General features: G+C 36.1%; 1 protein-coding gene across 1 annotated transcript in view; it reads right to left on the bottom strand.

Moving 5' to 3' along the window:
* LOC307208419 (protein AMBP-like) overlaps nt 1–13,793 on the bottom strand; it is a gene marked incomplete at its 3' end in the record, with an annotated part of 18,254 nt that extends 4,461 nt beyond the window's left edge. The window contains exons 1-8 of the mRNA XM_079996490.1: nt 13,641–13,793; nt 10,261–10,403; nt 7,706–7,782; nt 5,929–6,042; nt 4,141–4,242; nt 1,839–1,927; nt 1,605–1,686; nt 126–293 (exon numbers count right to left, since the gene is read on the bottom strand). Coding sequence (XP_079852616.1) covers nt 126–293; nt 1,605–1,686; nt 1,839–1,927; nt 4,141–4,242; nt 5,929–6,042; nt 7,706–7,782; nt 10,261–10,403; nt 13,641–13,724 — 859 coding nt within the window. The 5' untranslated portion in view covers nt 13,725–13,793. The remainder of the gene's footprint in view (nt 1–125; nt 294–1,604; nt 1,687–1,838; nt 1,928–4,140; nt 4,243–5,928; nt 6,043–7,705; nt 7,783–10,260; nt 10,404–13,640) is intronic.
* Between the last annotated feature and the right edge of the window lie 3,831 nt (nt 13,794–17,624).

Here is a 17,624-nt window from a genome sequence, read left to right on the forward strand (position 1 = left end):
CGGCTCCGTTGGAAAAGGAAGTGGGAGCCGGAGGAACAGGAAGCTGGGGAGAGGAAGTTGGGGAGGAAGTTGGAGAGAAGCAGAGAGGAAGTGGAAGTTGGGGAGAGGTTCCTAGAGCGTCTCACCCTCGGTCCGGCACGTCTGCAGACAGGCCCGTTCGGACAGGAAGCGGTTGGCGTTTCCCAGGCAACCGCCGTAGAGGAAGCTCTGGCACGACTGGGCGCTGGCGTTGTAGAAGTAGCGCAACTCGGCGCCCAGGCAGGGGCCGGCGTCCCGGGGCAGCTGGCAGTCGGCTGGAGAGGAAGAGGAAGTGGAAGTGGGAATGAGCGTGCGAAATCTGGGGAACTTCCTGTCTGGTGAAAAGTAGCAGGAAGAGTCTGGGGAACTCCCTGCATCAGGAAAGGTAGCATGCGAAATCGGAGGGAGTGGGAGGAAGAGGAAGTTGGGGAGAGGTTCCTAGAGAGGCTCCGGGAGGAAGAGGAAGTTGGAGCTGGAGGAAGAGGAAGTGGGAGGTGGAATAAGAGGAAGTTGGGGAGACGTTCCTAGAGAGGCTACAGAGGAAGTGGGAGCCGGAGGAAAAGGAAGTTGGGGAGACGTTCCTAGAGATGAAGTGGGAGCCGGGGGAAGAGGAAGTTGGGGAGACGTTCCTAGAGAGGCTCCGGGAGGAAGAGGAAGTCGGAGCTGGAGGAAGAGGAAGTGGGAGGTGGAATAAGAGGAAGTTGGGGAGACGTTCCTAGAGAGGCTACAGAGGAAGTGGGAGCCGGAGGAAAAGGAAGTTGGGGAGACGTTCCTAGAGATGAAGTGGGAGCCAGAGGAAGAGGAAGTTGGGGAGACGTTCCTAGAGAGGCTCCGGGAGGAAGAGGAAGTCGGAGCTGGAGGAAGAGGAAGTGGGAGGCGGAATAAGAGGAAGGTGGGGAGACGTTCCTAGAGAGGCTACAGAGGAAGTGGGAGCCGGAGAAAAAGGAAGTTGGGGAGACGTTCCTAGAGAGGAAGTGGGAGCCGGGGGGAGAGGAAGTTGGGGAGACGTTCCTAGAGAGGCTCCGGGAGGAAGAGGAAGTCGGAGGCTACAGAGGAAGTGGGAGCCAGAGGAAAAGGAAGTTGGGGAGACGTTCCTAGAGATGAAGTGGGAGCCAGAGGAAGAGGAAGTTGGGGAGACGTTCCTAGAGAGGCTCCGGGAGGAAGAGGAAGTGGGAGCTGGAGGAAGAGGAAGTGGGAGGCGGAATAAGAGGAAGTTGGGGAGACGTTCCTAGAGAGGCTACAGAGGAAGTGGGAGCCAGAGGAAGAGGAAGTTGGGGAGACGTTCCTAGAGATGAAGTGGTGGGAGTCAGAGGAAGAGGAAGTTGGGGAGATGTTCCTCTGCCTGCTACTTCCTCTCTAGGAACATCTCCCCAACTTCCTCTTCCTCTGGCTCCCACTTCATCTCTAGGAACGTCTCCCCAACTTCCTTTTCCTCCGGCTCCCACTTCCTCTGTAGCCTCTCTGTCCGTCCTTGAGGAGCTGGCTGTCTGCTTGCGGGGAAAGGAACAGGCAATCTGAATCTGAGGAACGCGGAGCCTGGGGAACTCCCCGCCTCAGGAAATGTAGCAAGCAGAGTGAGCACCCACCTTCCTTGACGTCCGGGAAGGCGGGTGCCAATCCGTCGGCCGAGCCTTCTTCCTCAAACAAGGGGGTCCGGCGCACCCTCTCCTGGAAAACGTAACATGGGTGCGAGATGGAAACGTGGGAACGTGCAACATGGGTGTCGGAAGTGGGGATGATGATGATTATTATTATTTGGGGGTCGCCATGGCACCCCGGGGTCCCAGGGTGCAACGGGGGTCCCCTTGGGAGTCACTAACCTGGGGCGCATCTTCGGCCTTGGGTGGGACGCACTCGCCTGAGGAAAGAGAGAGGTGGTTTGAACCCGGGTGCAACATCGGTGTCAGAAGTGTGCAACATGGGTGTCAGAAGTAGGGATTTGAACCCGCCGCCTCTGGCCCTGGAAACACCCAGTTCCCACATCTATAGGCCAAGGAAACGGAGTGTGCAACATGGGTGTCAGAAGGGGGCGACATGGGTGTCAGAAGGGGGCGACATGGGTGTCAGAAGGGGGCAACATGGGTGTCAGAAGTGTGCAACATGGGTGTCAGAAGTGCACAAGATCGGTGTCAGAAGTGTGAAACATTGCTGTCTGAAACGTGGGAATGTGCAACATTGGTGTCAGAAATGTTCGAATGTGCAACATGAGTGTCAGAAACATGCAAATGTGCAACATGGGTGTCAGAAACATGCAAATGTGCAACATGGGTGTCAGAAACATGCGAATGTGCAACATGGGTGACAGAAGGGTGCAACATGGGTGTCAGAAGGGTGCGACATGGGTGTCAGAAGGGGGCGACATGGGTGTCAGAAGGGGGCGACATGGGTGTCAGAAGGGGGCGACATGGGTGTCAGAAGTGCACAAGATCGGTGTCAGAAGTGTGAAACATTGCTGTCCGAAACGTGGGAATGTGCAACATTGGTGTCAGAAATGTTCGAATGTGCAACATGGGTGTCAGAAACATGCGAATGTGCAACCTGGGTGTCAGAAATGTTCGAATGTGCAACATGGGTGTCAGAAACATGCAAATGTGCAACATAGGTGTCAGAAACATGCGAATGTGCAACATGGGTGTCAGAAATGTTCGAATGTGCAACATGGGTGTCAGAAACGTTCGAATGTGCAACATGGGTGTCAAAAACATGCAAATGTGCAACATAGGTGTCAGAAATGTTCGAATGTGCAACATGGGTGTCAGAAACATGCGAATGTGCAACATAGGTGTCAGAAACATGCGAATGTGCAACATGGGTGTCAGAAATGTTCGAATGTGCAACATGGGTGTCAGAAACATGCGAATGTGCAACATGGGTGTCAGAAACATGCGAATGTGCAACATGGGTGTCAGAAATGTTCGAATGTGCAACATGGGTGTCAGAAAGATGCGAATGTGCAACATGGGTGTCAGAAATGTTCGAATGTGCAACATGGGTGTCAGAAACATGCGAATGTGCAACATAGGTGTCAGAAACATGCGAATGTGCAACATGGGTGTCAGAAATGTTCGAATGTGCAACATGGGTGTCAGAAACATGCGAATGTGCAACATGGGTGTCAGAAACATGCGAATGTGCAACATGGGTGTCAGAAACATGCGAATGTGCAACATAGGTGTCAGAAACATGCAAATGTGCAACATAGGTGTCAGAAACATGCAAATGTGCAACATAGGTGTCAGAAACATGCGAATGTGCAACATAGGTGTCAGAAACATGCGAATGTGCAACATGGGTGTCAGAAACATGCGAATGTGCAACATGGGTGTCAGAAACATGCGAATGTGCAACATAGGTGTCAGAAATGTTTGAATGTGCAACATGGGTGTCAGAAACATGCGAATGTGCAACATAGATGTCAGAAACATGCGAATGTGCAACATGGGTGTCAGAAATGTTCAAATGTGCAACATGGGTGTCAGAAACATGCGAATGTGCAACATGGGTGTCAGAAATGTTCGAATGTGCAACATGGGTGTCAGAAATGTTCGAATGTGCAACATGGGTGTCAGAAATGTTCGAATGTGCAACATGGGTGTCAGAAATGTTCGAATGTGCAACATGGGTGTCAGAAATGTTCGAATGTGCCACATGGGTGTCAGAAACATGCGAATGTGCAACATGGGTGTCAGAAATGTTCGAATGTGCAACATGGGTGTCAGAAACATGCGAATGTGCAACATGGGTGTCAGAAACATGCGAATGTGCAACATGGGTGTCAGAAATGTTCAAATGTGCAACATAGGTGTCAGAAACATGCGAATGTGCAACATAGGTGTCAGAAACATGCGAATGTGCAGCATGGGTGTCAGAAATGTTCGAATGTGCAACATGGGTGTCAGAAACATGCGAATGTGCAACATGGGTGTCAGAAACATGCAAATGTGCAACATGGGTGTCAGAAACATGCGAATGTGCAACATGGGTGTCAGAAATGTTCGAATGTGCAACATGAGTGTCAGAAACATGCGAACGTGCAACATTGGTGTCAAAAACGTGCGAACGTGCAACACGGGTGCGAGAAGTGTGCAAATCGGTGAAATTCGAACCCGCCCCGCAACTCGCCTTGGTTGCTCAGGAGAAAGATGGCCTCCTCTGGGATCCCCAGTGCCAGGGCCCGCCGCCGGAAGTCCTCCACCAGGTCCTCCCTCAACACCGGGGTCCGTCCTGCCAGGAGAGACACGGGTCATAGAGAGGGAAGGGATCATAGAGAGGGAAGGGATCCTAGAGAGGGAAGGGACCCCTCCAGGTCCTCCAGGCGGTTGTTAGGGGATCATAGAGAGGGAAGGGATCATAGAGAGGGAAGGGACCCCTCCAGGTCCTCCAGGCGGTTGTTAGGGGATCATAGAGAGGGAAGGGACCATAGAGAGGGAAGGGACCCCTCCAGGTCCTCCCGGCGGTTGTTAGGGGATCATAGAGAGGGAAGGGATCCTAGAGAGGGAAGGGACCCCTCCAGGTCCTCCAGGCGGTTGTTAGGGGATCATAGAGAGGGAAGGGATCATAGAGAGGGAAGGGACCCCTCCAGGTCCTCCAGACGGTTGTTAGGGGATCATAGAGAGGGAAGGGATCATAGAGAGGGAAGGGACCCCTCCAGGTCCTCCAGGCGGTTGTTAGGGGATCATAGAGAGGGAAGGGATCATAGAGAGGGAAGGGACCCCTCCAGGTCCTCCAGGCGGTTGTTAGGGGATCATAGAGAGGGAAGGGATCATAGAGAGGGAAGGGACCCCTCCAGGTCCTCCAGGCGGTTGTTAGGGGATCATAGAGAGGGAAGGGATCATAGAGAGGGAAGGGACCCCTCCAGGTCCTCCAGGCGGTTGTCAGGGGATCATAGAGAGGGAAGGGATCATAGAGAGGGAAGGGACCCCTCCAGGTCCTCCAGGCGGTTGTTAGGGGATCATAGAGAGGGAAGGGATCCTAGAGAGGGAAGGGACCCCTCCAGGTCCTCCCGGCGGTTGTTAGGGGATCATAGAGAGGGAAGGGATCATAGAGGGGAAGGGATCCTAGAGAGGGAAGGGACCCCTCCAGGTCCTCCAGGCGGTTGTCAGGGGATCATAGAGAGGGAAGGGATCATAGAGAGGGAAGGGACCCCTCCAGGTCCTCCAGGCGGTTGTTAGGGGATCATAGAGAGGGAAGGGATCCTAGAGAGGGAAGGGACCCCTCCAGGTCCTCCAGGCGGTTGTTAGGGGATCATAGAGAGGGAAGGGATCCTAGAGAGGGAAGGGACCCCTCCAGGTCCTCCAGGCGGTTGTTAGGGGATCATAGAGAGGGAAGGGATCATAGAGAGGGAAGGGACCCCTCCAGGTCCTCCAGGCGGTTGTTAGGGGATCATAGAGAGGGAAGGGATCATAGAGAGGGAAGGGACTCCTCCAGGTCCTCCAGGCGGTTGTTAGGGGATCATAGAGAGGGAAGGGATCATAGAGAGGGAAAGGACCCCTCCAGGTCCTCCAGGCGGTTGTTAGGGGATCATAGAGAGGGAAGGGATCATAGAGAGGGAAGGGACCCCTCCAGGTCCTCCAGGCGGTTGTTAGGGGATCATAGAGAGGGAAGGGACCCCTCCGGGTCCTCCAGGTGGTTGTTAGGGGATCATAGAGAGGGAAGGGACCCCTCCGGGTCCTCCAGGTGGTTGTTAGGGGATCATAGAGAGATAAGGGACCCCTCCAGGTCCTCCAGGCGGTTATTAGGGAATCATAGAGAGGGAAGGGACCCCTCCAGGTCCTCCAGGCGGGTATTAGGGGACCATAGAGAGGGAAGGGACCTCTCCAGGTCCTTCAGGTGTTGCGTGGAGTTCCCCGGTCGAAATAAAGAGGAGCTAGATTTCCAAGTGGCGGGGAGTTCCCCCGGATTTGGACGCACCATAGAGCCTGGCGCTGGTGCTGAGCCCGTGGCTGCTGTTCTTCTCCGTGACCAAGATGGCGAATTCGTTGGGGTCGGCGTGCGCCACGTAAATCTCGCCGTGCGCCTTCCACCCTAATAATAATAATAATAATAATAATAATATATTATAGAGGAGCAAAGGCTTTATTCATGGAGGAAGAATTTGTGGGATGAATACAGGATAATAATAATAATAAGAAGAAGAAGATGATGATGATTGATGATGATAATAATAATAATATATTATTATTATAGAGGAGCAAAGGCTTTATTCATGTGGATAATAATAATAATAATAATAATAATAATATATTATAGAGGAGCAAAGGCTTTATTCATGGAGGAAGAATTTGTGGGATGAATACAGGATAATAATAATAATAAGAAGAAGAAGAAGATGATGATTGATGATGATAATAATAATAATATATTATTATTATAGAGGAGCAAAGGCTTTATTCATGTGGATAATAATAATAATAATAATAATAATAATAATAATATATTATAGAGGAGCAAAGGCTTTATTCATGGAGGAAGAATTTGTGGGATGAATACAGGATAATAATAATAATAATAATAATAATAATAATAATAATAAGATGATGATGATTGATGATGATAATAATAATAATAATATATTATTATTATAGAGGAGCAAAGGCTTTATTCATGTGGATAATAATAATAATAATAATATATTATAGAGGAGCAAAGGCTTTATTCATGGAGGAAGAATTTGTGGGATGAATACAGGATAATAATAATAATAATAATAAGATGATGATGATGATTGATGATGATAATAATAATAATAATATATTATTATTATAGAGGAGCAAAGGCTTTATTCATGTGGATAATAATAATAATAATAATAATAATAATATATTATAGAGGAGCAAAGGCTTTATTCATGGAGGAAGAATTTGTGGGATGAATACAGGATAATAATAATAATAATAATAATATGATGATGATGATGATGATGATGATTGATGATAATAATAATAATAATAATAATAATAATATATTATTATTATTATTATAGAGGAGCAAAGGCTTTATTCATGAGGATAAGAATAAGAATAAGAATATATTTTAGAGGAGCAAAGGCTTTATTCATGTGGATAATAATAATAATAATAATATATTATAGAGGAGCAAAGGCTTTATTCATGGAGGAAGAATTTGTGGGATGAATACAGGATAATAATAATAATAATAATAATAATAATAATATATTATAGAGGAGCAAAGGCTTTATTCATGAAGAATTTGTGGGATGAATACAGGATAATAATAATAATAATAATATGATGATGATGATGATTGATAATAATAATAATAATAATAATAATAATATATTATTATTATAGAGGAGCATAGGCTTTATTCATGAGGATAATAATAAGAATAATATATTTTAGAGGAGCATAGGCTTTATTCATGTGGATAATAATAATAATAATAATAATAATATATTATAGAGGAGCAAAGGCTTTATTCATGGAGGAAGAATTTGTGGGATGAATACAGGATAATAATAATAATAATAATAATAATAATAAGGGACAACGAAATTTATGATGATGATGATGATAATAACAGAGGAGGGAGAGAGAAAAATTGGATATATACACATTGGATTTAATTGAGGGTTCAAAGGCTTTACTCATGGAAGAACAATGTGTGAGACGATTAGAAAGGAAGGAGAGAGAAAAAAAGGAGATTTGGGGCCTAGAAAGGCACCTACTTGCGTTTTGGAATTTGAACCTTCCTTCTTCGGCGCCCTTCTGGTAGTCCTGGGTGTATTCCCGGCACGCCCCTTGCCTGTGAAAAATCATATAAATCATTTGAATAATTTATAAATATTAAAATTATTTGTTTAAATTTTAAATTTCAATATTCAAACATTTAAATTTGGAATATTCAAATATTTACAATTTGAAAATTCAAACATTTAAATTTTAATATTTATGCATTTACATTTTGAATATTAAAATATTTAAATTTTGAATATTCAAATATTTACAATTTGAAAATTCAAACATTTAAATTTTAATATTTATGCATTTACATTTTGAATATTAAAATATTTAAATTTTGAATATTCAAATATTTACAATTTGAAAATTCAAACATTTAAATTTTAATATTTATGCATTTACATTTTGAATATTAAAATATTTAAATTTTGAATATTCAAATATTTACAATTTGAAAATTCAAAGATTTAAATTTTAATATTTATGCATTTACATTTTGAATATTAAAATATTTAAATTTTGAATATTAAAATATTTACAATTTGAAAATTCAAACATTTAAATTTTAATATTTATGCATTTAAATTCTAATATTCAAATTTTAATATTCTAATATTTAAATTTAATTAAAATACAAATAAATATTTTAAATTTTAAATTTCAAATTATATTTAAAATTACATATATGAATATTTCACATTAATATTCATATTAAACTTTAAATATTTAAATTTTAAAATTTAAATATTAATATTTACATTTAAATAAAATAAAATGTAAATATTAATATTTACATCCAAACAAAACAAAATAAAATTTAAATATTAATATTTAAATATTGAAATTGTGATATTTCAATATTTAAATTTTAATATTTAACATTTTGATATTAATATTGAAATTGTGATATTTCAATATTTCAATTTTAATCTTTAACCTTTTGATATGAATATTTAAATTGTGATCTTTCAATATTTAAATTTTAATCTTTAACATTTTGATATGGATATTTAAATTGTGATATTTCAATATTTAAATTTCAATATTTAACATTTTGATATGGATATTTAAATTGTGATATTTCAATATTTAAATTTTAATATTTAACCTTTTGATATTAATATTTAAATTGTGATCTTTCAATATTTAAATTTTAATATTTAACCTTTTGATATTAATATTTAAATTGTGATATTTCAATATTTAAATTTTAATATTGAACCTTTTGATATGAATATTTAAATGGTGATATTTCCATATTTAAATTTTAATATTGAACCTTTTGATATGAATATTGAAATTGTGATATTTCAATATTTAAATTTTAATATTTAACCTTTTGATATGAATATTGAAATTGTGATCTTTCAATATTTAAATTTCAATCTTTAACATTTTGATATGAATATTTAAATTGTGATATTTCAATATTTAAATTTCAATATTTAACATTTTGATATGAATATTTAAATTGTGATCTTTCAATATTTAAATTTCAATATTTAACCTTTTGATATGAATATTGAAATTGTGATCTTTCAATATTTAAATTTTAATCTTTAACATTTTGATATGAATATTTAAATTGTGATATTTCAATATTTAAATTTTAATATTGAACCTTTTGATATGAATATTTAAATTGTGATCTTTCAATATTTAAATTTCAATATTTAACATTTTGATATGAATATTTAAATTGTGATATTCCAATATTTCAATTTTAATATTGAACCTTTTGATATGAATATTTAAATGGTGATATTTCAATATTTAAATTTTAATATTTAACCTTTTGATATGAATATTTAAATTGTGATCTTTCAATATTTAAATTTTAATATTTAACCTTTTGATATTAATATTTAAATTGTGATATTTCAATATTTAAATTTCAATATTTAACATTTTGATATTAATATTTAAATTGTGATCTTTCAATATTTAAATTTTAATCTTTAACCTTTTGATATGAATATTGAAATTGTGATCTTTCAATATTTAAATTTCAATATTTAACATTTTGATATGAATATTTAAATGGTGATATTTCAATATTTAAATTTCAATCTTTAACATTTTGATATGAATATTTAAATGGTGATATTTCAATATTTAAATTTTAATCTTTAACCTTTTGATATGAATATTTAAATGGTGATCTTTCAATATTTCAATTTTAATCTTTAACCTTTTGATATGAATATTTAAATTGTGATCTTTCAATATTTAAATTTTAATCTTTAACATTTTGATATGGATATTTAAATTGTGATATTTCAATATTTAAATTTTAATATTGAACCTTTTGATATGAATATTTAAATGGTGATATTCCAATATTTCAATTTTAATATTGAACCTTTTGATATGAATATTGAAATGGTGATATTTCAATATTTAAATTTTAATCTTTAACATTTTGATATGAATATTTAAATGGTGATCTTTCAATATTTAAATTTTAATCTTTCACATTTTGAGATTAAATTTTAATATTGAAATATTTGAATTTCAATATTTCAGTCTTGAAATGTCCCACCTGAGCCGGGTGCTGGTGGCGGTCAGTTCCCCTGGACCTTTCCCCGGACCGAGAACCAGAGTCCCGGCGGTGAAGCGTCCGCGATTGGCCTGGACCCAGCGGCAGGTCGAACCCAGGGCCACCTCGTACCATTTGCCATAGAGCTGAAAATGAGGGGTAAAATCAGATTATTCCAGGTGGAGAAATCCGAATAGAGCCACCAGAACAAAATAAAATAGAATAAAATAAAATAAAATTGAATAATAAAATAAAATAAAATACATAATAAAATAAAATAAAATAAAATTGAATAATAAAAGAAAAGATAAAATAAAAGAAAATAAAATTGAATAATAAAAGAAAAGATAAAATAAAATAAAATAAAATTGAATAATAAAATAAAATAAAATACATAATAAAATAAAATAAAATAAAATTGAATAATAAAAGAAAAGATAAGACATAATAAAATAAAATAAAATAAAATTGAATAATAAAATAAAATACATAATAAAATAAAAGAAAATAAAATTGAATAATAAAAGAAAAGATAAGATATAATAAAATAAAATAAAATAAAATTGAATAATAAAATAAAAGAAAATACATAATAAAAGAAAATAAAATAAAATTGAATAATAAAATAAAAGATAAGACATAATAAAAGAAAATAAAAGAAAATTGAATAATAAAATAAAAGAAAAGAAAATTGAATAATAAAAGAAAATAAAAGAAAATAAAATTGAATAATAAAAGAAAAGAAAATAATAATAAAAGAAAATAAGACTGAATAATAAAAGAAAAGAAAATACATAATAAAAGAAAAGAAAATTAAATTTATTAATAAAATAAAATAAAATACATAATTAAATCACCCTGTACTAGGGCTAGAGGCTGATACAAATCCAGCTTCTTCCGATCTTTTAATATTATTAATATTATTAATACTATTATTAATCATTATTATTATTATTAGCCAGCCCGTCCTTCCACCCTTATTAATTATTATTGTTAGTTGTTATTAATAACAATACTTATTATTATTAATATTAATATTAGCCAGCTCTTCCTTTCTTCCCCCTCCCTCCCACCTCCTGCCCCCAAGTCTCGGGCAGTTCCGCACATTAATACTATTATATTATTATATTATTAATACTACTAATATTATTATTAATCATTATTATTACTATTATTAGCCCTTCCCTTCTTCCCCTCCCTTCCCACCCCTGCCCTCCAAGTCTCAGGCAACCCTCAATCCATTTTAGGGCTAGATATTATTATTATTATTATTATTATTATTATTATTAATTGTTGTTGTTGTTGTTAGTTTAGTTATTGTTATTAATTATTATTAATAATAATATCAATATTAGCCAGCTCTTCCTTTCTTCCACCTCCCTCCCACCTCCTGCCCCCCAAGTCTCGGGCAGTTCCGCAGATCAAGATTCTTCCGATCTATTAATAATAATAATAATAATAATAATAATACTATTAATATAATTATTAATCATTATTATTACTGTTATTAGCCCTTCCTTTCTTTCCCCTCCCTTCCCACCCCTGCCCTCCAAGTCTCGGGCAGTTCCGCAGATCCAGATTCTTCCGATCTATTATTATTATTATTATTATTATTATTATTATTAATACTATTAATATTATTATTAATCATTATTATTACTGTTATTAGCCCTTCCTTTCTTCCCCCTCCCTTCCCACCCCTGCCCTCCAAGTCTCGGGCAGTTCCGCAGATCAAGATTCTTCTGATCTATTATTATTATTATTATTATTAATACTAATAATAGTGTTAATAATGGTATTGCTAATCATTATTATTCCTGTTATTAGCCCTTCCTTTCTTCCCCTTCCCTTCTACCTCCTGCCCCCCAAGTCTCGGGCAGTTCCGCAGATCAAGATTCCTCTGATCTATTATTATTATTACTATTATTATTATTACTATTAATATTAATATTAATCATTATTATTACTATTATTAGCCCTTCCTTTCTTCCCCCTCCCTTCCACCTCAAGTCTCGGGCAGTTCCGCAGATCAAGATTCTTCTGATCTACCATTATTATCATTATTAATACTATTATTATCATTATTAATACTATTATTATTAATTCTTAATATCATGAATTATTTCTTATTATTATTAATAATATTAATATTAGCCAGCTCTTCCTTTCTTCCCCCTCCCTCCCACCTCCTGCCCCCCAAGTCTCGGGCAGTTCCGCACATTAATACTATTATATTATTAATACTATTAATATTGTTATTATTATTATTATTACGAATACTAATAATAGTGTTAATAAAGGTATTATTAATCATTATTATTACTGTTGTTAGCCCTTCCTTCCTTCCCCCTCCCTTCCACCTCTGATCTATTATTATTAAGATTATTCCGATCTATTATAATTATTATTATTATTATTAAGATTCTTCCGATCTATTATAATTATTATTATTATTATTATTATTATTATTATTATTACGAATACTAATAATAGTGTTAATAAAGGTATTATTAATCATTATTATTACTGTTGTTAGCCCTTCCTTCCTTCCCCCTCCCTCCCACCTCTGATCTATTATTATTAAGATTCTTCCGATCTATTATTATTATTATTATTATTATTACGAATACTAATAATAGTGTTAATAAAGGTATTATTAATCATTATTATTACCGTTGTTAGCCCTTCCCTCCTTCCCCCTCCCTTCCACCTCTGATCTATTATTATGAAGATTCTTCCGATCTATTATTATTATTATTATAATTATTATTATTATTATTACGAATACTAATAATAGTGTTAATAAAGGTATTATTAATCATTATTATTACTGTTGTTAGCCCTTCCTTCCTTCCCCCTCCCTTCCCCCTCTGATCTATTATTATTAAGATTCTTCCCATCTATTATTATTATAATTATTATTATTATTATTATTACGAATACTAATAATAGTGTTAATAAAGGTATTATTAATCATTATTATTACTGTTGTTAGCCCTTCCTTCCTTCCCCTCCCTTCCACCTCTGATCTATTATTATTAAGATTCTTCCGATCTATTATTATTATTATTATTATTATTAAGATTCTTCCGATCTATTATAATTATTATTATTATTATTATTATTATTATTATTACGAATACTAATAATAGTGTTAATAAAGGTATTATTAATCATTATTATTACTGTTGTTAGCCCTTCCTTCCTTCCCCCTCCCTTCCACCTCTGATCTATTATTATTAAGATTCTTCCGATCTATTATTATTATTATTATTATTATTATTATTACTATTATTAATATTAATATTATTATTAATATTAATATTAATATTAATATTAATATTAATATTAATATTAATATTAATATTATTATTAAACCTCACCCTCTCCACTTCCACAGCTTCTATTCCTCCGAGATTCGAACCCAGGACCAGCGCCGAAAAGGCGAAAATCACCAATTTCTCCATTTTCCCCACGAAAGAGAGAAAAAGAGACGTCCGATTTGGGTGGAAAAATGTGGATTTTGGAGTCCGAGAATAAAGGACTTTAGCCCTGGCTTGGCCCTCGGTTAATTAGTAAACTTCGTTATCAGTCGGGGTAATTAATTAACCGATAATCCAGAGCAGGGGGAATGAAGGAAAGGAAAAAGGTTAGATTCCCATTATTAGTTTTCCATGATTATTATCATTATATTACGATATTTATATTATATTAGGATATTATATGAGGATATATATATTATATTAGGATATTATATCCCATTATATAAGGATATTTATATTATATTAGGATATTATATTAGGATATATATATATTATATCCCATTATATTAAGATATATATATTATATTAGGATATTATATCCCATTATATTAGGATATTTATATTATATTAGGATATTATATTATATTAGGATATTATATCCCATTATATTAGGATATTTATATTATATTAGGATATTATATTAGGATATATATATTATATTAGGATATATATATATTATATCCCATTATATTAAGATATATATATTATATTAGGATATTATATCCCATTATATTAGGATATTTATATTAGGATATTATATTATATTAGGATATTATATCCCATTATATTAGGATATTTATATTATATTAGGATATTAAGATTTTATATCCCATTATATAAGGATATTTATATTATATTAGGATATTATATTAGGATATATATATTATATTAGGATATATATATATTATATCCCATTATATTAAGATATATATATTATATTAGGATATTATATCCCATTATATTAGGATATTTATATTATATTATATTAGGATATTATATCCCATTATATTAGGATATTTATATTATATTAGGATATTATATTAGGAAACTATATATCCTAATTATATTAGGATATATAATATCCTAATATAATTATATTAGGATATTATATTAGGATATATATATTATATTAGGATATTATATCCAATTATATTAGGATATTTATATTATATTAGGATATATCTATTACATTAGGATATTATATCCCATTATATTAGGATATTTATATTAGGATATATTAGGATTATTAGGATTATTAGGATTATTAGGATTATTATTAGTGTTATTAGTGTTATTATGGATGGGAGTTTTGTTTGAGGACTACAATTCCCATGATTACTTTTCCATGATTATTATTATTATTATTATTTGTCATAACCTAATAGGATTATTAGTGTTATTAGTGTTATTGTTAGTGTTATTAGTGTTATTATTAGTGTTATTAGTGTTATTATTTGTGTTATTAGTGTTATTATTGATGGGAGTTTTTTTGGGGACTACAATTCCCATGATTACTTTTCCATGATTATTATTATTATTATTATTTGTCATAACCTAATAGGATTATTAGTGTTATTAGTGTTATTGTTAGTGTTATTAGTGTTATTATTAGTGTTATTAGTGTTATTATTTGTGTTATTAGTGTTATTATTGATGGGAGTTTTTTTGGGGACTACAATTCCCATGATTACTTTTCCATGATTATTATTATTATTATTATTTGTCATAACCTAATAGGATTATTAGTGTTATTAGTGTTATTATTAGTGTTATTACTGTTATTATTGATGGGAGTTTTCTTTGGGGACTACAATTCCCATGATTACATTTCCATGATAGTTATTATTATTTGCCATAACCTATTAGGATTATTAGTGTTATTAGTGTTATTAATAGTAGTATTATTATTAATATTAATAGTGTTATTAGTATAATTATTGAAGGGAGTTTTGTTTGGGGACTACAATTCCCATTATCACTTGCCCAGTCAAATTATTATTATTATTATTATTATTATTATTATTTCCCATAACCCATTGGTATTATTCATATTATTCGTATTATTTGTATTATTATTAGTAGTATAATTATTGAAGGGAGTTTTGTTTGGGGACTACAATTCCCATTATCACTTGCCCAGTCAAATATTATTATTATTATTATTATTATTATTATTATTATTATTATTATTATTTCCCAGAACCCATTGGTATTATTTGTATTATTCGTCTTATTATTATTCGTATTATTATTATTCGTATTATCAGTATTAGTATTAGAATTCGTGGGATTTTGTTTGGAGACTACAATTCCCATCATCTCTGACCACTGGGTTTCAGTTTTGGGACTACAATTCCCATCATCACTGGGCCTGTTGCATGATGGGAGTTTGGGGACTACAATTCCCATCATCCTTGACCACTGGTCCTGCTAGCAAGGCATGATGGGAGTTGTAGTCAAGAAGCAGCTGGGCAGACCAGTATTGGGACTACAATTCCCATCATCCCTGGGCCTGCTAGCAAGGCATGATGGGAGTTTGGGGACTACAATTCCCATCATCACTTGGACTACAATTCCCATCATCACTGGGTCTGTTACATGATGGGTTTGGGGACTACAATTCCCATCATCCCTGGGACTACAATTCCCATCATCCCTGGGACTACAATTCCCATCATCCCTGGGCCTGCTAGCAAGGCATGATGGGAGTTTGGGGACTACAATTCCCATCATCCCTGGGACTACAATTCCCATCATCTATGGGTCTGTTACATGATGGGAGTTTGGGGACTACAATTCCCATCATCCCTGGGACTACAATTCCCATCATCACTGGGCCTGCTAGCAAGGCATGATGGGAGTTTGGGGACTACAATTCCCATCATCCCTGGGACTACAATTCCCATCATCCCTGACCACTGGGCCTGCTAGCTAGGCATGATGGGAGTTGTAGTCCTGAAACTGCTAGTGGGCCCAGTTTTGGGACTACAATTCCCATCATCTCTGACCACTGGGTTCAGTTTTGGGACTACAATTCCCATCATCCCTGACCACTGGGCCTGCTAGCAAGGCATGATGGGAGTTTGGGTACTACAATTCCCATCGCCCCTGACCCCTGGGCCTGCTAGCAAGGCATGATGGGAGTTGTAGTCAAGAAGCAGCTGGGCAGACCAGCATTGGGACTACAATTCCCATCATCCCTGGGCCTGCTAGGAAGGCATGATGGGAGTGTGGGGACTACAATTCCCATCATCACTTGGACTACAATTCCCATCATCACTGGGTCTGTTACATGATGGGTTTGGGGACTACAATTCCCATCATCCCTGGGACTACAATTCCCATCATCCCTGGGACTACAATTCCCATCATCCCTGGGCCTGCTAGCAAGGCATGATGGGAGTTTGGGGACTACAATTCCCATCATCCCTGGGACTACAATTCCCATCATCTATGGGTCTGTTACATGATGGGAGTTTGGGGACTACAATTCCCATCATCCCTGGGACTACAATTCCCATCATCACTGGGCCTGCTAGCAAGGCATGATGGGAGTTTGGGGACTACAATTCCCATCATCCCTGGGACTACAATTCCCATCATCCCTGACCACTGGGCCTGCTAGCTAGGCATGATGGGAGTTGTAGTCCTGAAACTGCTAGTGGGCCCAGTTTTGGGACTACAATTCCCATCATCTCTGACCACTGGGTTCAGTTTTGGGACTACAATTCCCATCATCCCTGACCACTGGGCCTGCTAGCAAGGCATGATGGGAGTTTGGGTACTACAATTCCCATCGCCCCTGACCCCTGGGCCTGCTAGCAAGGCATGATGGGAGTTGTAGTCAAGAAGCAGCTGGGCAGACCAGCATTGGGACTACAATTCCCATCATCCCTGGGCCTGCTAGGAAGGCATGATGGGAGTGTGGGGACTACAATGCGCATCATCACTTGGACTACAATTCCCATCATCTATGGGTCTGTTACATGATGGGTTTGGGGACTACAATTCCCATCATCCCTGGGACTACAATTCCCATCATCC

This window comes from Podarcis cretensis, assembly GCF_951804945.1.
Source record: "Podarcis cretensis genome assembly, contig: SCAFFOLD_27, whole genome shotgun sequence".
Taxonomy (NCBI): domain Eukaryota; kingdom Metazoa; phylum Chordata; class Lepidosauria; order Squamata; family Lacertidae; genus Podarcis; species Podarcis cretensis.